This window comes from Miscanthus floridulus, chromosome 1 (genome assembly GCF_019320115.1).
Source record: "Miscanthus floridulus cultivar M001 chromosome 1, ASM1932011v1, whole genome shotgun sequence".
Classification (NCBI taxonomy): domain Eukaryota; kingdom Viridiplantae; phylum Streptophyta; class Magnoliopsida; order Poales; family Poaceae; genus Miscanthus; species Miscanthus floridulus.
In genome coordinates, this window is record NC_089580.1 from 104111405 (window position 1) to 104135229 (window position 23825).

The 23825-nt window shown below is 43.6% G+C and overlaps 1 protein-coding gene across 1 annotated transcript; it reads left to right on the top strand.

Annotated features, from left to right (window-relative positions):
- Nucleotides 1-7105: 7105 nt before the first annotated feature.
- On the top strand, nt 7106-7696 carry LOC136460881 (uncharacterized). Its single transcript, XM_066460420.1, has one exon. It carries the CDS (start codon nt 7106-7108, stop codon nt 7694-7696), a length of 591 nt encoding a protein of 196 aa, XP_066316517.1.
- Nucleotides 7697-23825: the final 16129 nt, after the last annotated feature.

Below are 23825 nucleotides of genomic sequence, written 5' to 3' on the forward strand. Positions count from 1 at the left end.
AGTTCGATCATCATCGACCAGACACGTCCGGTCGCACTGGCGCCGCTCTAGAACCTCTCTGGAAACGATCGGATGCTGCACTTCGTGCATCCAGTCATCTAGTGCTGCTGCGTCCGGTCACGCTGAAAACATTATCGTGATGATGAATAGTGTCCAGTCACTTCAGCGTTTGGTCATAGCTGTCGACGCCTGGTGTTGCTGAGCAACTGATCGGATGCGTTCGGTCCTTATTAGGGCCGCGTCCGGTCACCTCTGTCGAGCTTGTTTCTTCGCAATCTTGCGTCCGGCTTGGTTCCCATCTTCGTGCTTGGACATTGCTTGATATCTTGGGTCTTCTCTTGCGCTTCTAGGGTCTTGCTTATGGTGTTGATCATCAGATCATCATGTCACCTTCATCCAAGTCACGTCTTGTACCCTATTCAACTACAAAACAATTACTTGCAAATTCATTAGTCCAATTTGGTTGTGTTGGTCATCAAACACCAAAATCCAAAGTAAATGGGCCTAGGGTCCATTTTCCTTACAATCTCCTCCTTTTTGGTGATTGATGACAACACGACCAAAACAAGCAAATAATAAAAATTTTGGAATTTAAAAACTATTTACTTGCTAGGATGCAATGCGAAGGGCAAGCTTATATGATGCTAAAAGATACCACATGTAAACATCTTTGGAAACTTATCATGCCCTTGCAAATGTCCCCATGTGGCATTATGGATTTAAGTCTCCCCCTAACTTCATAATCCACTATCCTCCCTTTCTTGGACCATTACCACTTGTAAATTATTATTATTGGGCTTGCTTTTGGTCCTACAAATTCTCCCCCTTTGGAATCAAACACTGAAAATAAAGACATTAGTAGCACAAGGGAGGGTCAAACATTGTGATCCTTTATATGTGGAGTGGAATAGGTCACAAAATTTGACTCTCACATTACATACACTAAGCTCCAACTAAATATATACATACATATGATGAAGATTGTAGTTTATGTATAATTGGCAATTTAATGCTCAAGGGAGTTTAATCTATATAATGCATGGAGAAAGCATATAAACACCAAAGTGAAATCTACATGATGATATTGGTTTAGAAATACCACATGTGTAAACCAATTTGATTTATACTACTTGTAATAGGTGGTGGATATTTGAAGTATGGTGCTTAACTCCGGGGACTCCATTTTCCTTGCAATGAGACTACTACACACATGATAAGCTTGAAAAGGTGTTAGTCTCAAAGCATCCAACTTGTAGAGTAACCTCCCCCTAAATTTGTGCACACAAGTATGGAAAACATGTAGGAGACATGCACATTAATTTTAGAATAAAAAATACCACTTGAAAGATGACATCACATGAATGTGAGAATCATTTTCGAAGGTGATATTCAGGAGAAATTATCTACAATTTGGACTTTGGCACATATTAGATGAACAATTGTAAAACAAGCTATGTGCCGTGCTCCTAAACAATTTAAACCATGTAGGTTTGCTCCAAGGGTTAAGAGTGAAACCGAGCAAGGCTACCATAAGATATACCTAGTGTATGCAAGACAAAATATTTAAGCATGCAAATGCAAACCTAGGCATGAAAATGAACTATATGCTAATTGAGATTGCAAGAAATTAAATCTAATTACCTAACATGGGAATGGGAATTTGGGTCCATAGTATTCACTAACCCACTTGGCAATTGACATGATCCAATGTGATGCACCCCATGAAGTGCACCCAAAATTTGCCAAGTCTCTAAATTCCCCGTAGTCCATCGGACTTCTCACTTCCCTTTTGGGATCCAAACCTTCTTGGTGCCCTTCATATTGGAAATGATCTCCTTTGGCACCCAAATGCGTTTGGCCCCATTGTTGGCTTGCTTGTTCACCTAGATGGTCACCACCTTGTCATTTTTCTTCTTCAAGAGAGATAAGGTGTGGAGGCCTTTTTGTCCACCTTGTTGGTGTAGGTGTTGGTGTAACACCCAAAAATTCTACTACAAATTAGCAATTTATTCCTATCCTTTAATACATTTTCTAGGAATTTTTAACTTAGGCCAAATAATAAATATTGGATAAATTAAATAAACTATAAGGTCTAGAAACTTGTTTGTTGCATTCATGCTGAAGCATATTGGTTTTGATTAAGTGTAGGGTTAGATGATTTGAAGTTGAATTCAAATCCCATTTGAATTTGGCTTAGAATTGAAAATAGATTTGGAAAAAAGGTTTGATTTTGAAAAATTCATCTTCTTCCATTCTGGCCCAACCTAGGAATCAGCCAAGTTCTATTTTTCTTTTCCCCTGCCCGCACTGGCCCACAGGCAGCCCAGCAGCGCTCTTCCTCCCTTCTCCCTTTTCCCCGCATCGGACCGCAAAACCGCGCTGAGCAGCCCACTCGGCGGCCTACCGCACCGGCCTCCTCCCGTGCGCACACGCATGCCAGCACGCGGCCCAGCCCAGCACCACGGCCCGCAACGCTGCACTTGCTGCTCTCTTTCTTCTCTCCCTCACTGCCCCGTGGGACCCACCCGTCAGCGCCGGCCCTTCCTTCTTCCTCGCGCTCCTTCTTTCCTTCCTTGCTCTCGGTAATGGCACTCCCGTATGGCAAGCACCACGCCGTCGCCCACAGAAGGAAAGCGACCTCTTCCACCCGAATCCGTCCGCTTGCCTTCCTTATTTCTCCCACCATCCGGCCTATAAAACCCCGAGCCAAGCCCCGCCTCATCTCCCATCCTCTGCTCGTAGCCGGGAACAACTGCCGCCGTAGCTCTCAATCTCCCACGCCTCGAAGCTCGATGCTGATGCCACCCGGAGTTTCGCCGTGACCTCCCACGCCCATAGGTACCAACCTCTCGTCGATTTGGTCATGAATTCCTCAGATTGAGCCTCATCCGCATGCTCTCTCTCTCTCTCTCTCTCTCCAGAGCTCCGCCGCCATCGACCAAGCCCCTAGAGCCCGTCCCGAACGCCGAGATCACCTTCATCGGACTCGCAGTGAGCTCCTAACCATGCCCATGCCTTCCATTCTCGGTTTCATGCCCTAGAACACCGTACCAGCGAACCCCAGCCATCGTCGGCCATGGCGCCACCATCGGGTCTTTCTTCCTCAGCGACCGCTGCCCCCGTACACGCCTGCGTCGTCAGATCTGGACGTGCGGCCCAGATTAGCCCGTACCGGTTCGGTCCACCATGGGCTGTGGACTCGATCCACAGAGCTGCGTCAGCACCCACGTCAGCGCGCCCATGCATGCATGGTGCACCACGCCTACCAGAAGCCGCCACGTGGCCACCCAGTCAGCAGCCGCAGTCAAACCACGGTCAGCCACGCGCATTTTGCAAAAAACCCCCCTATTTTCTCAGAATCAACCCGCTGTACTCATTAGTTCAAAAGAGTTTCTATTTAGTCCTGTTTTTATTCGGTTAGGCCCCTGTACTTTCTAGATTTAATGCCCACAGTCCTGTAATCGTGAGAATTTACATTTTTAATTGTTTTAATTCAAAAATAGGTTCAGTTTATTTACATAAATGCCATTACATCTTATTTCATGCATAACTTTCATGTTTTAAGTCTGATTTGAGTGATTCTTTCGCTCAAGTGTTTGTAGCAATGCGTAGAATGGATTTATAAGCTTTTCAACTTATGTTTATACTGATTGGTGTACTGTTCTAATGGAAGTCTATCTTGTATGCATGTAATGATTGGTATGATGCTTGATTGATGATTAGATCACGAGTAGAGGGTGAGCCATTTGAGGTGACTGAGGACCCCCGGCAGGATCAGCAGTACTCCTAGGACGACTTTGAGGAAGGCAAGTGTACCAAAGGCCCCTTATTACCTATGAACTATTACCACTTACATTCATGCATGTGTTTAATTTGAAATGCCTTTAAGGACTTTACCTAGATGATTACTTGTACCACATATCCTTGAAACCTGGGATTATTGGGTAGGCATTTTGGATAGATGCTGTAGTGCTTAACATGAAATAATTGTTAAACATGATTAAAGGCTATATGCAATGTGATAAAATGGAGCTTTTTAGCAATAGATAGGGGGCTAGAGTATGGGGTTGAGTACTCTAGTGCCTCCCCATAAGGACTTAATCCTGAAGCGGCAACCCAGGAGGGACCGTACAACCCCGAGTGTCACATGGCTCTGATTTTAACCTATTAACTAGATTGTACTAGCTCATCTGTAGCTCCAGTAAGGGGTAAGAGGGTATCTTTCCTTTTTCTGTTAGGGTGTGCACCGTGTTGCGATGCCCACGCGTGCCATTCCTTTGTAGCTATGACCTATTAGTGCAACTAGCTAAGGGTTTCAAAGTGAAACTCTGCCACACTTCCTGGGAAGAGGTGTAGTGGGTCTCACGAACCCTGACATTGGGAATCATGGCTTGGTGGGTAAAGATGTACAATTTCTACAGAAATAGTTAACCTGTTATAACAGCCGTGCTCACGGATACGGGCGGTCTAGATCCTTCGAGATTAGTGGTTACTGTGGATGATGGATGGTTGGGAATTGAGATAACTTGATGATACTTTAATATCACTTGGGAATTAGGACTGTTCATTAAAGTAGTGATTCAGGATGCTAAAATTTGATTAACTAAAATTGCGAACCGCAGGCAAACAATGTCAAGCCTTTTTGAGCCTCATAGATCCCTTTGATATACTTGCTAAGCATGGTGAGCTTACACTTGCTTTACATCCAATGAAAATCCCAGATGGGTAACAGATAATGGATATGAAGAGTTCCCGGAGGATGTCTAGGACTACTAGGGAGACGTTCACCAGTTGGAGTCCCTGTGGCAGTTGGGCTAGTTATTCCGCTGTGATTGTAATAATATTGCCTTTGAGCAAACTTTGTATTAACTTTATGATGAGATATGTGATGTAATAAGTACTTTACTTTGATACTATTGCAATTTGTGATATATGTGTGTGTTTGGACATCCTGGGCGCACATATATGAGTACTTGGTTTTGCTATGCAAAATTGGGTGCGACAAATTGGTATCAGAGCTATAACTGGCTGTAGGACGAACAACCTAGTTAGAAATGGACATTTCTAGGATCACATTATCTTTATTTTACTACCTTTAATTTGCTATAAAATTTTGCTTATATTCTATTCTTTATCTGTTGCCAAAAATTATTTTGTTCTAATACTCAACCTTTTCATTATTGTAGATGGCCCGTACCAAGCAGACCCCGCACAAGAGGACCATCCTGATGCCCACCAGGAGGACTAGGTTCACATTGGGCAAGCATGTCCCGGCACATCTGGTGGAAGCTCTAAGGAACCAAGAGGAGGAACCGCCTGTGGAGGTGCCATGGGGGAACCTCTAGAGGACTTGCTGGAGGATCCAATGGATGAAGAAACAGAAGAGGGACCCATGTTTGAGGAGCCCATTGAGATAGAGGAGTCTGAGGAGGCTCCTGTGGAGGAGCATGAACAAGGTGGCCAGGAGGGAGCTGGTGACCCCGACGATGGAGATGACTCTGATGATTCTAATGCTGATGGAGGTGATGACGGTGGAGATGGTGGTGATGATGGAGGAGACGGTGGAAATGGGGGTGATGACAGTGATGATGATCACAATGCACTGTTGGCTCAGGGATGGACTGCGGAGATCCACTACGACTTGGAGGGTGATGCCTACTACTACCCTAGGCTTCTCGGACTTGTACATCGCTACCACCCCGGAGGCACTGTTTAGTACAGGACAGAGCATTGGACCCACCCCGACTACACCGACTTCTAGGAGATAGAAGTGTACATCCGAGAAGGGACTCGGGTGTGCTACATCCACCGCACCACCACTGCATGGCTCACACATGCGTCCGTCATTAGGGACGTAGCTCGACAGGCATTGATGGTCAACTGCGACCGCCACTTCGACGACATCGCTTGGGAGGACGACCGCTATCTTCCCCGTCGTTGGAGCGGATAGTCTACATGCAACATCGCTGCACCACTTGGAGAGGCGAACCTGAGGCTGAGGCCTACCTTGTTGTGCTTGGCTGAGATCGACATCGACTTGGATCAAACCCTGGACGAGCTCGATGTCATGGGGAAGGCCTACATGCAGCTGGCCCGTGAGAACGCTACACTGAAGCAGTAGCTAGGAGGTCCAGATGTGGAAGAGTCAGGAGTACCTGCTCAGTCGCCCCCGAGGACCAGAGGAGAGTTTGGAGACCCCAGCACCAGCACCAGCACCAACATCGACCTGTACCCATAGGAGATTCCTAAAATATGTAATAAACAAGCGTAGTTACGCGAGAGAGTATTTAGTTTCTTTCTTTTAATGGTTGGACAAGTGTTAGTTGCATGGTTGGATGTTTATCATTATGAATAATGTTTGATTTGGATCTTTGATATGATTGTGATGACTTGTGGGCATGTCCACGGTCATTTAGTTAAGGTTAAGGTTTATGGATATTATGAATAAATAGTTGGGTTTCGTTTTATCATGTTGTCCATCCTGTATCATTCGGAGCAGTCTGTCTTTATCAGTTCATATCTCATAATCTAGATGTCCAATGATCATGAAATTTTTATGGAGATAAGTAGACTTCAACATTTTTCTTTTGGATCTGGAATCACCTCAATGCCTATTATAAATTGTGAGATACAACTATTGTAAGCTGAGGTTTCTGTGCTGTCAGAATTCTGGAATAGTACTGATTGTTGTCTGTATTTGACTAAGTAAACGTCAGAATCTGGAAAAGTGTTCTAAATGAAAGTTGTAGAGAATTTCATAAGCTTTCCAGAAAGATAAAATACGCAATCATATGATAAACAAAGAGTGAGATATGCTCATTTTACAGCACTGCTATTGTCCAACTCGCTGGAAAAGTTCAGAACAAATATCCTCTTGTATACCCTACATATATATCTTGCCTACACCTACTCTTGTTACACCAGTATATTTTAAGAGTTATATGCTTGGACATGTGAGACTTATATGATGCATCTACAGATGGTGAACACCAGGAGGAACAACTAGGGAGGCGAGGAACTGCCACCACCACCCCCAGTCACCATGGAGCAGCTGATGATGATGTAGACACAGTTGCTTCAGCAGATGGCCCAGAACATGCAGAACATGGGGCAAGGGAATGGGAATGCACCCCCTCATGCCAGAGATAAGAGGGGAGAGTTCCTGAAAGGACACCCACCTATATTCAAGCACTCTGTCGACCCACTCCAGGCTGACGACTGGCTAAGTGCCATTGAGAGGCAACTGGAGATTGCCCAGTGTGATGATAAGGAGAAGGTTTTATATGCTTCTGGACAGTTGCAAGGAGCTACACTGGATTGGTGGGACTCATTCTGTTTTGGCCGTACCGAAGCTAATCCCATCACTTGGGCTGAGTTCCGCAGTGCCTTCTGCACTCACCACGTGCCTGTAGGACTAATGAAGCTAAAGAAGGAGTTCTTGGCTCTCAAGCAGAGGAGCATGACTGTTGCTGAATATCGTGATAAGTTCATACAATTGTCACGGTATGCACCGACAGAGGTAGATGAGGACGGAAAGAGGCAGGAGCGGTTTATGGAAGGCTTAAATGATGGTCTCCAGTACCAGCTATTGTCTCATACCTTTGCTAACTTCCAGCAGCTGGTGGACAAGGCTTTAGTGATTGAGAACAAGCGCCGCCAGATGGAGGACAAAAAACGGAAATTTCAAGGACAATAATCCTGGAGCAACTCTCGCTTCTGTACCAACCCTCAACAGGCTCAACCTCAACAGCGCTATCAAGGTCAGACAGGTCCCAACCGCAACCAGCAACCCCTGCGTGCACAGCAGCAGCAGCAACAGTTCAAGGCACCAGCTCAGCGCTAGCAGTAGCCCAACAATGTACCTATGAGGAACAATGCCCCCAATGCTCCATAGAGGAATGGTGCACCAAAAGCGCCAAATGCAGTTAATGATAACGAATGCTTCAATTGTGGAGAGCCAGGACATTACTCCAACAGATGCCCCAAGAAGATGGCTAACTCATAGCAAAATTATGTTTGGGGAAAGGTGAACCACGTGACTGCTGAAATAGCTCAGGAGGCACCAGATGTGGTGATCGGTACGTTTCTGGTCAACTCAAACTCAGCTACAATACTTTTTGATTCTGGTGCTTCGCATTCCTTCATAGCATATACATTCATAAAGAAGCATGGTATTCCAGTAAGTGTTATGAAGAAACACATGTTAGTAAGCTCACCTGGAGGGGTAATGAAAGCAGAGTGGATATGCTTAGCTGCTAGCCTCAGCATAAGGGGGGTAGAATTTCAAGCAAATCTTGTAGTCATAAACTCTACCGGTATTGACGTCATCTTGGGTATGGATTGGTTGAGGTTGCAGAAAGTAGTTATTAATTGTGGCAATAGTTCTGTGAATCTTACCACTTCATCTGGAGAGGAAGTTGTGTATGTGGCAACTCAGTCAGCTACAGAAATCTACCAGGTTAATCAGTTGGAGGGCACAACCTTAGAAGATATAAGGATAGTAAATGAGTACCCAGATGTCTTCCCTGATGAATTGCCAGGTATGCCACCTGACCGAGACATCGAGTTTATAATTGAACTTTTACCTAGAACTGCACCTATAGCTAAGAGACCCTATAGAATGGGAGTGAATGAATTAGCAGAACTTAAGAAACAATTAAGGGAATTGTTAGATAAGGGTTATGTTCAACCTAGTTCTTCACCTTGGGGTGCACCAGTACTGTTTGTAGAGAAGAAAGATGGTACACAGAGGATGTGCATAGATTACAGGTCAATTAATGAGGTCACAATTAAGAACAAGTACCCACTGCCTAGAATTGATGAGCTGTTTGACCAGTTGAAAGGGGCTTGTGTGTTTTCCAAGATCGACCTTCGATCTGGATACCATCAGTTGAGGATAAGACATACTAACATCCCCAAGACTGCTTTTGTGACCCGATATGGACTGTATGAGTTCATAGTCATGTCTTTTGGTCTGACAAATGCACCTGCTTACTTCATGTATCTGATGAACAAAGTGTTCATGGAGTACCTTGACAAGTTTGTTGTCGTGTTCATTGATGACATATTAGTGTACTCTAAGAATGAAGAGGAACATGAAGGACAGTTGAGGTTGGTGTTGCAGAAGCTTAGAGAACATCAGCTTTATGACAAGTTCAACAAATGTGAGTTCTGGGTAAAAGAAGTATCTTTCCTTGGTCACATAATTTCTAATGGAGGAGTAGCAGTAGATCCCAAGAAGGTTAGAGATGTGTTGAGTTGGAAGCCACCTAAGGATGTTAGTGAGATTCGGAGTTTTCTGGGTATGGCTAGGTATTATAGGAGATTCATCGAGGGATTCTCTAAGTTAGCCAAGCCCATGACTGCCTTGTTAGAAAAGAATGCCAAATTTGTATGGACTAAGCAATGTCAGGATGGTTTTGAGGAGTTGAAGAAGAGATTGACTTTTGCCCCAGTGCTCATCTTACCTGATCTCACCAAAAGCTTCTCTGTCTATTATGATGCCTCACGGCAAGGTCTAGGTGGTGTTCTTATGCAAGAAGGCAGAGTTGTTGCCTATGCATCTAGACAGCTGAGAAAACATGAGTTAAATTATCCGACTCATGATATGGAATTAGCAGCTGTGGTGCATGCTCTCAAGATTTGGAGGCATTACTTGATTGGTCATAAGTGTGAGATTTATACGGATCATAAGAGTTTGAAGTACATATTCACACAGTCAGATCTAAATCTGAGGCAGCGCAGATAACTAGAGTTAATCAAGGATTATGATTTGGATATACACTATCACCCAGGAAAGGCTAATGTTGTAGCAGATGCCTTGAGTAGAAGGAGTTATGTGAACATGGCCTATACAACTCAACTACCTGAAGAGTTGTGTGAGGAGTTCAAATACCTGAATTTGGGTATTGTGGCCAACACTATAGAGTTAGAGGTAGAACCTACTCTGGAACAAGAGATTCGTAAGGGACAGCTGAATGATGAGAGGATGAAGGATATTGCAGAGCGTATAGTAATTGGTAAAGCCCCAGGATTCCACATGGATGATCAAGGGACAATATGGTTTGGCAAAATGATTTATGTGCCAGAAGTAAAATCTATTAGGGAGTCTATCTTGAGGGAAGCTCATGACTCAGCCTATTCCATACACCCAGGAAGTACTAAAATGTATCTTGATCTTAAAGAGAGATATTGGTGGTATGGACTAAAGAGAGATGTAGCTGAACATGTGGCCATATGTGACACGCGCCAAAGAGTAAAAGCAGAACATCAGAGGCCAGTAAGTTTGCTACAGCCTATGAAGATACCCGAGTGGAAATGGGAAGAAGTTGGAATGGACTTTATAGTTGGATTACCCCATACATAGAGAGGATTTGACTCTATCTGGGTAATTGTGGACTGTCTGACTAAAGTGGCACATTTCATTCCGGTCAAGGTAACTTATTCGGGTGTAAAGTTGGTAGAGTTATACATGGAAAGGATTGTATGTTTACATGGAGTACCAAAGAAGATTGTTTCGGATAGGGGTACACAGTTCACATCACATTTTTGGTAGAAATTGCATCAGTCCATGGATACGAAGTTGAACTTTAGCTCTGCTTACCATCCGCAGACAGATGGGCAGACCGAGAGAACAAATCAGATCTTAGAGGATATGCTAAGAGCTTGTGCTCTGTAGTATGGGACAAGTTGGGATAAGAGTTTACCTTATGCCGAATTCTCCTATAATAATAGCTACCAAAAGAGTCTCAAGATGGCACCGTTTGAAGCATTGTATGGCAGGAAGTGTAGAACCCCATTGTTTTGGAATCAAATGGGGGAAAGTCAAGTCTTTGGACCAGATGTTTTACAACTAGCAAAAATACAAGTACAAACAATAAGGCAAAACTTGAAGGTTGCACAGTCTCGACAGAAAAGCTATGCGGACACAAGAAGAAGAGATTTGGTGTTTGAAATCGGTGACTTTGTTTATCTCAAAGTTTCACCTATGAAAGGAGTTAAGAGATTTCATACCAAGGGAAAGTTGTCACCAAGGTATGTGGGACCATTCAAGATCATCAATAGGAGAGGAGAAGTTGCTTACCAGCTAGAATTACCAGAGCAGCTCTAAGGTGTTCATGATGTCTTCCATGTGTCGCAACTTAAGAAATGTTTGAGAGTACCTGAGAAACAACTACCTTTGGAAGAACTAGATATCCGAGGGGATCTATCATACAAAGAATATCCAATGAGAATCTTGGAAACAGTGGAGAGAATCACAAGGAGCAAAATAATAAGGACGTGCAAGGTTAAGTGGAACAGACACAGTGGATGAGGCAACTTGGGAAAGAGAGGAAGATCTGAGAACTGACTATCCCAATCTCTTTGAACCATCCGAATCTCGAGGACGAGATTCATCTTAAGGGGGGTAGGTTTGTAACACCCAAAAATTCTACTACAAATTAGCAATTTATTCCTATCCTTTAATACATTTTCTAGGAATTTTTAACTTAGGCCAAATAATAAATAGGCCAAATAATAAATATTGGATAAATTAAATAAACTATAAGGTCTAGAAACTTGTTTGTTGCATTCATGCTGAAGCATATTGGTTTTGATTGAGTGTAGGGTTAGATGATTTGAAGTTGAATTCAAATCCCATTTGAATTTGGCTTAGAATTGAAAATAGATTTGGAAAAAAAGATTTGATTTTGAAAAAAAATCATCTTCTTCCATTCTGGCCCAACCTAGGAATCAGCCCAGTTCTATTTTTCTTTTCCCCTGCCTGCACTAGCCCATGGGCAGCCCAGCAATGCTCTTCCTCCCTTCTCCTTTTCCCCGCACCGGCCCGCAAACCGCGCCAAGCAGCCCACTCGGCGGCCTACCGCACCGGCCTCCTCTCGCGCGCACACGCACGCCAGCGCGTGGCCTAGCCCAGCACCATAGCCCACAACACTGCGCTCACCACTCTCTTTCTTCTCTCCCTCACTGCCCCGTGGGACCCGCCCGTCAGTGCCGGCCCTTCCTTCTTCCTCACGCTGCTTCTTTCCTGCCTTGCTCCCGGTAATGGTGCTCCCATATGGCAAGCACCGCGCCGTCGCCCACAGAAGGAAAGCGACCTCTTCCACCCAAATCCACCCACTTCCCTTCCTTATTTCTCCCACCATCCAGCCTATAAAACCCTGTGCTAAGCCCCACCTCATCTCCCATCCTCTGCTCACAGCCAGGAACAACCGTCGTCGTAGCTCTCCCTCTCTCGTGCCTCAAAGCTTGACGCTAACGCCACCTGGAGTTTCGTCGCAACCACCCGCGCCCGTAGGTACCTCCCTCTCATCGATTTGGTCATGAATTCCTCAGATTGAGCCTCACCCACATGCTCTCTCTCTCGCTCTAGAGCTCCACCGCCGTCGACCAAGCCCCTGGAGCCCATCCCGAATGCCGAGATCACCTTCATCGGACTCGTGGTGAGCTCCTGACCATGCCCATGCCTTCCATTCTTGGTTTCACGCCCTGGAACGCCATACCGGCGAACCCCAGCCATCGCTGGCCATGGCGCCACCATCGGGTCTTTCTTCCCCAGCAACCGCTGCCCCCATACATGCCTGCGCCGTCAAATCTGGACGGGCGGCCTAGATTAGCCCGTACCGGTTTGGTCCACCATGGGCTATGGACTCGATCCACAGAGCTGCGTCAGCACCGACGTCAGCGCGCCCACGCATGCATGGTGCACTACGCCTACCAGAAGCCACCACGTGGCCGCCCAGCCAGCAACCGTAGTCAAACCGCGGTCAGCCACGCGCATTTTGCAGAAAACCCCCCTGTTTTCTCAGAATCAACCCGCGGTACTCATCAGTTCAAAAGAGTTTCTATTCAGTCCTGTTTTTATTCGGTTAGGCCCCTATACTTTCTAGATTTAATGCCCGCAGTCCTGTAACCGTGAGAATTTATATTTTTAATTATTTTAATTCAAAAATAGGTTTAGTTTATTTACAGAAATGCAATTACATCTTATTTCATTCATAACTTTCACGTTTTAAGTCCGATTTGAGTGATTCTTTCACTCACGTGTTCGTAGCAATGCGTAGAATGAATTTATAAGCTTTTCAACTTATGTTTATACTGATTGGTGTACTATTCTAATGGAAGTCTATCTTGTATGCATGTAATGATTGGTATGATGCTTGATTGATGATTGGATCATGATTAGAGGGTGAGCCATTTGAGGTGACTGAGGACCCCCAGCAGGATCAGCAGTACTCCCAGGATGACTTTGAGGAAGGCAAGTGTACCAAAGGCCCCTTGTTACCTATGAACTATTACCACTTAAATTCATGCATGTGTTTAATTTGAAATGCCTTTATGGACTGTACCTAGATGATTACTTGTACCACATATCCTTGAAACCTAGGATTATTGGGTAGGCATTTTGGATAGATGCTGCAGCGCTTAACATGAAATAATTGTTAAACATGATTAAAGGCTATATGCAATGTGATAAAATGGAGCTTTTTAGCAACAGATAGGGGGCTAGAGTACGGGGTTGAGTACTCTAGTGCCTCTCCATAAGGACTTAATCCTGAAGCGGCAACCCAGGAGGGACCGTACAACCCCGAGTGTCACATGGCTCTGATTTTAACCTGTTAACTAGATTGTACTAGCTCGTTTGTAGCTCTAGTAAGGGGTAAGAGGGTATCTTTCCTTTTTTTGTTAGGGTGTGCACTGTGCTGCGATGCCCACGCGTGCCATTCCTTTGTAGCTATGACCTATTAGTGCAACTCGCTAAGGGTTTCAAAGTCAAACTCTACCACACTTCTTGGGAAGAGGTGTAGTGGGTCTCACGAACCCCGGCATTGGGAATCACGGCTTGGTCGGTAAAGATGTACAATTTATGCAGAAATAATTAACCTGTTATAACAGCCATGCTCATGGATACGAGCGGTCTAGATCCTTCAAGATTAGTGGTTACTGTGGTTGATGGATGGTTGGGAATTGAGATAAACTTGATGATACTTTAATATCACTTGGGAATTGGGACTGTTCATTAAAGTAGTGATTCAGGATGCTAAAATTTGATTAACTAAAATTGCGAACCGCAGTCAAACAGTGTCAAGCCTTTTTGAGCCTCATAGATCCCTTGATATACTTGCTAAGCATGGTGAACTTACACTTGCTTTACATCCAATGAAAATCTCGGATGGGTAACAGATAATGGATATGAAGAGTTCTCGGAGGATGTCCAGGACTACTAGGGAGACGTTCACCAGTTGGAGTCCCTGTGGCAGTTGGGCTAGTTATTCCGCTGTGATTGTAATAATATTGCCTTTGAGCAAACTTTGTATTAACTTTATGATGAGACATCCGATGTAATAAGTACCTTACTTTGATACTATTGCAATTTGTGATATATGTGTGTGTTTGGACATCCTGGGCGCACATATATGAGTACTTAGTTTTGCTATGCAAAATTGGGTGCGACAGTTGGAGAGCTTGCTTATTTCCTTTTTGTTTTTCTCTTTCTTCTTTGCTCCTCCCCCATTCTTCACCTTGCACTCATAGGACTTGTGGCCTTTCTTGTGGCATACGTAGCAAACCATGGTTTGTCCTTCATTAAGCTTCTTCACTCCCTTGACGGTGTTATCTTGATGAAGTTGGCCTTGCTCCATTTTGCCTCTTACTTGAGTCAAGTCCTTGGTAAGGTGAGCCACTTCTTGCTTGAGTTATTCATTCTCCATTGCAACCTCTTGTGTGCATGTATCTACAGCAACTTTCTCAATACAAACTTGGTTGCACAAGGGTGAGTCTAAATATAAATCATTGCAAGAAGTAGAAGCATCCTTTTTGGCTTGTCAAAGATAGAACTTTTCTTTTTATGTGCCTCCATGGGGGTAGAACCGATGGCTTCAAGATTAGCAACTTTATTAGTTAGCTCATCACAATGTTTGCACATAGTTTCCATTTTAGCAAGAAAACTTTTATAAGCGTCTTGCGAGTTAGCTAATTTTTTCTTTATTTTTTCATTTTTTTACAAGTTGCTCATCATTGATTGTGTAATTATTTGTGTTTGCACTAGTCTCAAGTTGCTCAATTTTAGTAGATAGCTCCATATTAAGATTGACAAAAGTTTCATATTGTTCAACCAAAGTAGCATAAGCTTGTTGTGAACTCTCTAGTGTTTCTTTTAATTTTTCAAGCTTCTTTTGTTGACTAGTGCAAACTTTAGCAAAGTTAAGATTTTCTTGCACAATTTCATCATAAGAAGGTAGCTCATCATCACTATCACTATTATTGTCACTATCACTAGGGATAGACTTTTTGTTACCTTGTGCCATAAGGCACACACGTGAGGTGCTTGATGATGAGTGCTTGTGCCCTTGCCTCTTGTGATGGTCTTCTTCTTCACTTGAAGAATCATCCCATGACCTTATTGATGTGAGGGCTTTGTCCTTGCATGCATTCTTCTTTGTCTTGGGTGTGGGCTTGTTTGGACAAACTTCCACAAAGTGCCCCAACTCGCCACATCCATATCATCCTTTCTTTCTTTGCTCATTTCTTTGATTGGTGAAGATGAAATCTTGAATTTGGATGGGCACACCCTTGACATTGAGTTTTTGGATCATCTTCTACACCTTGTTGATAACCTTTATAGATTCTTCATCAAGGTCAGAGGTGGAAAAGGAAGATTGATCATCATCACTTGAATCTTCATCATCATCCTCATCTTCTTCATCTTCACTTGAGGAGCTTGAGCTTGAGCTTGTATCAACTTGCTTGCCCTTCATCTTCTTTTTCTCACTACATGTGAGAGCTTTGCCTTTGCTTGATGAAGAGGCTTCTTCTTGACCCATCTTCAATGACATTTCAAATGCCACTATTTTGCCAATGACTATGGCCGGGGTCATGGTGCTCAAGTCCTCCATGTTGTGAAGGATGGTGATGATGCTTGCATATTTCTTATGTGGTAGCACAGAGACGATCTTCCTCATGATATCCACATCATCTAGCTTTGTTAACCCTATTGAATGAAGCTCATTAATAATTAGATTCAAACGAGAATACATATCACGAAGAAGCTCATCATCATTCATTTTAAAGGAATCATAATTTTGTTTAGCTAGACAATGTTTTTGCTCACGGACATTAGTTGTGCTGTCATGGAGCTCTTGGAGTTTTAACCAAATTTCATGTGCTGTATTTAAAGTGAACACTTGGTTAAACACATCCATGCTAAAAGATTCAAACAAGCAATTTTTAGCTCTAGCATTGAAATGAATTTCTTTTTCTTCACTCTTTGTGGGTTTATCGGGATTCTTAATGGGTTTCATCCTATTATGAGTGACTCTTCAAACACCCAAATCTACCACCTCAAGGTGACAAGCCATTCTAGCTTTATAGTAGGGGAAGTTAGTGTCGTCAAAGTGTGGAGTCCTAGAGGTATCCATCCCAACCACTCTAAATAGCGTCGGCTCAACGACGGTAAAGCCAAAGGTCCAAATTGAGCCAATCGGCTTTGATACCAATTGAAAATGGACCATGATGCCTAAGAGGGGGGTGAATTAGGCAACTTAAAACTCTAACTCAAAACTATGGCCTCTTTTTCTATTCTTAGCAAAACCTATGCAAAAGATAAACTATCTAAATGTGCAACTACGGCTTTGCTAGTGTGTTGCTATCTCTACTATAAAAGGAGTTATGCAGATAATGTAAATGTGGAAGCTAAAGAGTAAGGTAGAGATATGCAAACTCTCATCGATGACTTCGGTATTTTTACTGAGGTATTGAGAAGCGCGCAAGCTTCCCCCTAGTCCTTGTTGGAGCCCCTCGCAAGGGCCAAGCTCCCAGTCAGGTAACTCCATGGATAGCCCTGGGCCTTCCCCACGCGCAAGTGGGTCTCTGGTGTGCATTCTAGCAAGCCTCTCCCAGATCGCTCCCCACCGTCTTCACTATCAAGCTTCCGGCCAAACCGCCGCGGGCGTTGTTCCCTTCGGTACATGGTGGCGGCCACACCACAAACACGGTTGGTGTGATCTCGCAAGACTACAAGCCCCTCGATGTACAACAATGGTGCGTGCAAGCACTGAGTGATAAGAGGTATGCAAACCTCACTAAACACTAGGCCTAAACCTAGAGCAAGCGAATAAGCGGTGGTCTAATCAACCTAAGCACTTCACAAAGCACCTACGCTAATCACCTAATGAATCACTAAGCACTATGCAAGTGGAGATCACTAAAATGGTGTATCAACACCCTTGGTATGTTTCCTAAACTCCACTTCTCAAATGGCCGGTTGGGGGGTCTATTTATAAGCCCAATGGAGAAAGTAGCTATTGGGAGCAAAACCCAACTTTCTGCTACTGACCAGACGCTGCTGTCGTCCTGACCGACATGTCCGGTCATCCCGACCATTACAGCGCGTGCATTGATCGGACTCTGGGCTAAGTCTAGTCATCATCGATCAGACACGTTTGGTCACGCTAGCACCGCTCTGGAACCTTTCTGGACTCGATCGGACGCCACTGCCTAGAGCGTCCAGTCATCCACAGCCATTGTGTCCGGTCACACTGAATTATTGTCGCGATGATGAACAGTGAAGTCCTTGTGTCTGGTCACTACCTCGCTCAGCGTCCAGTCGCTGCTGCTAATGCCTGCTGTTGCCGAGCAATTGATCAGACACGTTCGGTCACTCATAGGGCCGCATCAGGTGACCTCTGTGGAGCTCGTTTCTTTGTGATCTTGCGTCCAGCTTAGTTCCCATCTTCATGCTTGGACTTTGCTTGATATCTTAGGTCTTCTCTTGAGCTTCTAGGGTCTGCTTATTGTGTTGATCATGGGATCATCATGTTGCCTTCGTCCAAGTCACGTCTTGCACCCTATTGAACTACAAAACAATTACTTGCAAATTCATTAGTCTAATTTGGTTGTGTTGGTCATCAAACACCAAAATCCAAAGTAAATGGGCCAAGGGTCCATTTTCCATACAATCTCCCTCTTTTTGGTGATCGATGACAACACGACCAAAACAAGCAAATAATAAAAATTTTGGAACTTAAAAACTATTTACTTGCTAGGATGCAATGCAAAGGGCAAGGTTATATGATGCTAAAAGATACCACATGTAAACATCTTTAGAAACTTATCTTGCCCTTGCAAATGTCCCCATGTGGCATTATGGATTTAAGTCTCCCCCTAACTCCATAATCCATTATCCTCTCTTTCTTGGACCATTACCACTTGTAAATTATTACCATTACCACTTGTAAATTATTATGATCGAGTTTGCTTTTGGTCCTACAATTTCTCCCCCTTTGGAATCAAACACCGAAAAGGAAGACAGTAGTAGCACAAGGGAGGGTCAAACTTTGTGATCCTTTTGTATGTGGAGTGGAATAGGTCACAAAATTTAACTCTCACATTACATAGACTAAGCTCCCCCTAAATATATGCATACATATGATGGAGAATGAAGTTTATGCATAATTGGCAAATTAATGCTCAAAGGAGTTTAATCTATATAATGCATGGAGAAAGCATATAAATACCAAAGTGAAATCAACATGATAATATCGGTTTAAAAATACCACATGAGAAAACCAATTTGATTTATACCACTTGCAATAGGTGGTGGATATTTGAAGTATGATGCTTAACTCCAGGGACTCCATTTTCCTTGCAATGAGACTACTACACACATGATAAGGTTAAAAAGGTGTTAGTCTCAAAGCATCCAACTTGTAGAGTAACCTCCCCCTAAATTTTACACACAAGTATGGAATACTTGTAGGAGACATGCACATTGATTTTAGTATAAAAGATACCACTTGAAAGATGACATCACATGAATGTGAGAATCATTCTCAAAGGTGATATTCAGGAGAAATTATCTACAATTTGGACTTTGGCACATATTAGATGAACAATTGTAAAACAAGCTATGTGTCGTGCTCCTAAACAATTTAAACCATGTAGGTTTGCTCCAAGGGTTAAAGAATGAAACCGAGCAAGCCTACCACAAGATAAACCTAGTGTATGCAAGACAAAAGATTAAACATGCAAATACAAACCTAGGCATGAAAAGGAACTAGATGCTCATTGAAATTGCAAGAAATTAAATCTAGTTACCTAACATGGGAAGGGGAATTTGGGTCCATAGTATTCACTAACCCACTTGGCAATTTCCTTGTCCATAATTATGCACCCCATGGAATGCACCCATACATTGCCAAGTCTCCAAATTCCTCGAAGTCCATCGGACATCTCACTTCCCTTTCGAGATCCAAACCTTCTTGGTGCTCTTCATGTTGGAAATGATCTCCTTTGGCACCCAAATGCGTTTGGCCCCATTGTTGGCTTGCTTGTTCACCTTGATGGCCACCACCTTGTCATTTTTCTTCTTCTTCAAGAGATAAGGTGTTTAGGCCTTTTTGTCCACCTTGTTGGTGTAGGTGTTGGTGAGCTTGCTTGTTTGCCTTTTGTTTTTCTCTTTCTTCTTTTCTCCTCCCCATTCTTCACCTTGCACTCATAGGATTTGTGGCCTTCCTTGTGGCATACGTAGCAAACCACGGTTTGTCCTTCATCAAGCTTCTTCACTCTCTTGACAGTGTTATCTTAATGAAGTTGGTCTTGCTCCGTCTTGCCTTTTACTTGAGTCAAGTCCTTGGTGAGGTGAGCCACTTCTTGCTTGAGTTGCTCATTCTCCATTGCGACCTCCTGTGTGCATATTTCTACAACAACTTTCTCAACACAAACTCAGTTGCACAAGGGTGAGTCCAAACATAAATCATTACAAGAAGTAGAGGCATCCTTTTTAGGCATGCCAAAAATTGAACCTTTCTTTTTAGGTGCCTCGGTGGGGGTTGTACCGATGGCTTCAAGATTTGCAACTTTATCAGTTAGCTCATCACAATGTTTGCACATGGTTTCCATTTTAGTGAGCAAACTTTTATAATCATCTTGTGAGCTAGCTAACTTTTCCTTTAATTTTTCATTCTTCTTTACAAGTTACTCATCATTGATTGTGCAATTATTTGTGTTTGCACTAGTCTCAAGTTGCTCAATTTTTGTAGATAGGTCCATATTAAGATTGGCAAAAGTTTCATATTATTCAAGCAAAGTAGCATAAGCTTGTTGTGAGCTATATAGTTTTCTTCTTTTGTTGACTAGTGCAAACTTTAGCAAAGTTAAGATTTTGTTGCACAATTTCATCATAAGAAGGTAGCTCATCGTCACTATCACTATCATTGTCACTATCACTAGGGATAGGCTTTTTGTTACCTCGTGACATAAGGCACACATGTGAGGTGCTTGATGATGAGTGCTTGTGCCCACGCCTCTTGTGGTGGTCTTTTTCTTCACTTGAAGAATAGTTCCATGACCTTATTAATGTGAGGGCTTTGTCCTTGCACGCCTTCTTCTTTGTCTTGGGTGTGGTCTTGTTTGGACAAACTTCCACAAAGTGCCCCGACTCACCTCATCCACAACATCCTTTCTTTCTTTGCTCATTTCTTTGATTGGTGAAGATGAAATCTTGAATTTAGATGGGCACACCCTTGACATTGAATTTTTGGATCATCTTCTCCACCTTGTTGATAAGCTTTATAGATTCTTCATCAAGGTCGGAGGTAGAAGAGGAAGATTGATCATCATCACTTGAATCTTCATCATCATCACCATCATCCTCATCTTCTTCTTCATCTTCACTTGAGGAGCTTGAGCTTGAGCTTGTTTCAACTTGCTTGCCCTTCATCTTCTTTTTCTCACTACATGTGAGAGATTTGCCTTTGCTTGATGAAGAGGCTTCTTCCTGACCCTTCTTGCATGACATTTCAAATACCACTATCTTGCCAATGACTATGGCTGGGGTCATGGTGCTCAAGTCCTCCATGTTGTAAAGGATGGTGATGATGCTTGTATATTTCTTTTATGGTAGCACAGAGATGATCTTCCTCATGATGTCCGCATCATCTAGCTTCGTTAATCCTATTGAATGGAGCTCATTGATAATTAGATTCAAATGAGAATACATATTTAAAGTGAACACTTGGTTAAACACATCCATGCTAAAAGATTCAAACAAGCAATTTTTAGCTCTAGCATTGAAATGAATTTCTTTTTGTTCACCCTTTGTGGGTTTATTGGGATTCTTAATGGGTTTGATCCATCACGAGACTCTCCAAACACCCAAATCTACCGCCTCAAGGTGACAAGCCATTCTAGCTTTATAGTTGGGGAAGTTAGTGTCGTCAAAGTGCGGAGGCCTAGAGGTATCCATCCTAACTACTCTAAATAGCATCGGCTCAACGGTGGTGAATCCAAAGGTCCAAATTGAGCCAACTGGCTCTAAGAGGGGGGTGAATTAGGCAACTTAAAACTCTAACTCTAACTAAGGCCTCTTTTTCTATTCTTAGCAAAACCTATGCAAAAGATAAACTATCTAAATGTGCAACTATGGTTTTGCTAGTGTGTTGCTATCTCTACCGCAAAATGAGTTATGCAAACAATGTAAATGGGGAAGCTAAAGAGTAAGGTAGAGATATGCAAACTCCCATCAATGACTCTGGTATTTTTACCGAGGTATCGAGAAGCGCACAAGCTTCCCCCTAGTCCTTGTTGGAGCCCCTCGCAAGGGCCAAGCTCCCGGTCAGGTAACACCATGGATAGCCCCAGGCCTTCCCCATGTGCAAGTGGGTCTCTGGTGTGCTTTCCGGCAACCCTCTTCTGGACCGCTCCCCGCTGTCTTCACTATCAATCTTCTGGCCAAACCGTCATGGGCCTCGTTCCCTTTGGTACACGGTGGCGGCCACACCACAAACGTGGTTGGTGTGATCTCATAAGACTATAAGCCCCTCCGATGTACAACAATGGTGCGCGCAAGCATCGAGTGATAAGAGGTGTGCAAACCTCACTAAATACTAGGCCTAAACCTAGAGCAAGTGCATAAGCGGTGGTCTAATCAACCTAAGCACTTTGCAAAGAACCTACGCTAATCACCTAATGAATCACTAAGCACTATGCAAGTGGAGATCACTAAAATGGTGTATCAACACCATTGGTATGTTTCCTCAACTCTCCACTTCTCAAATGGCCAGTTGGGGAGGTCTATTTATAAGCCCAATGCAGAAAGTAGCCGTTGGGAGCGAAACCTAGCATTCTGCTACTGACCGGACGCTGCTGTCATCCTGACCGGACGCGTCCGGTCGTCCCGACCGTTGGAGCACACGCGTTGATCGGACTCTAGGCTAAGTCCGGTCATCATCGATTGGATGCATATGGTCATGCTGGCGTCGCTCCGCCGCTCTAGAACCTTTCTGGACTCGATCGGACGCCACTGCCTGGCGTGTTCGGTCGTCCACAGACGCTGTGTCTGGTCATGCTGAATTATTGTTGCGACGATGAACAATGAAGTCTGTGCGTCCAGTCACTACCTCGCTCAGCGTCCGGTCACTGCTGCTGATGCCTACTGTTGCCGAGCAACTGATCGAACGCGTCTAGTAACTCATAGGGCCGCGCCAGGTCACCTCTGTGGAGCTCGTTTCTTTGTGATCTTGCGTCTAGCTTGGTTTCCATCTTCATGCATAGACATTGCTTGATATCTTGGGTCTTCTCTTGTGATTTTAGGGTCTTGCTTATGGTGTTGATCATGGGATCATCATGTTGCATTCGTCCAAGTCACGTCTTGCACTCTATTGAACTACAAAACAATTACATGCAAATTCATTAGTCCAATTTGGTTGTGTTGGTCATCAAACACCAAAATCCAAAGTAAATGGGCCTAGGGTCCATTTTCCATACAATTGCGATGATGCCTCTAATGGTGATGTCACCTTCTTCCTCTAAACCTATCTTGGTTTTGAGCTCTGATTTTGGTTTGACAGGTTCAGGACCTTCACTTATAGAAATGGAGGAATCGATTTCCCCACACTTTGCTTGAAGTGTGTCCTGCTATAAAACAAGGTAGAGATCAAGTGCATGGGCTCTGTTGGTGGGAAAACACCAACAGAACCAAAACTTTACTTATTCTTCTCTAACCTTAGGCACATTGAACAAGATGAAGTTGATGTTGTGTGTTTTGTTCAATTATGTCATGGGTGATAAGATCAAAAAGTTGAGCATGAGTGTAGCATTTAAGTATATTTGGCAAAAAGGGTTGAGTTTCTTAACCTTGGAAGGATTGTCTATCTATGGCGCCAATGACGGACAGGACCGCGATGGAAAGCTGTCCCTGTTGACGTCTACAAGGTTGGCGGGACCCACATATAGGAGAAGAAGGACCCGGTGATCCTGAAGGACTTCTTCTCATTCTCTTCTTTTCCTCCACTATAACTCGTGCTTTCCCTTGGCCTATAAAAGGGAAAGCAGGACGTCCCACAAGGGGCATCAAACAAACGATCATAGCACATCGCATCAAATAAAAACCAATAGCATCGAACCTCAAACACATAGTTGGGAGGCGGCCGAGCTCTTGGCACCTGTTCGTTCCTTTCATCAGAGACTTGGGACATGTCCCTCTCTCGACCGTTTGTAACCCCTACTACGAACTTTTCAGTGCTAGTAACATGAGCAGCAGCAACGAATTAGATGTAGGGACATTTCGCCCAAACCAGTATAAACCTCGTATCCTCTTAGCACACCATCCGAGTCAGAGGCGCAATATTAGAAATTTATTTGTTGGTGGCAACTCGAAACACTAATAAGTAGATTCCAGATAAAAAATACATTGAGAATTGTAGAGTCAGTTTCATGCCCACTCCAAATAGCTAAACATTTTGACAAAAAAATGCAACATTAGATTTTGCTGATTTGTTTAACTTCCTGACTGTAACATTTGAACACCGTGACTGTAACATTTTATT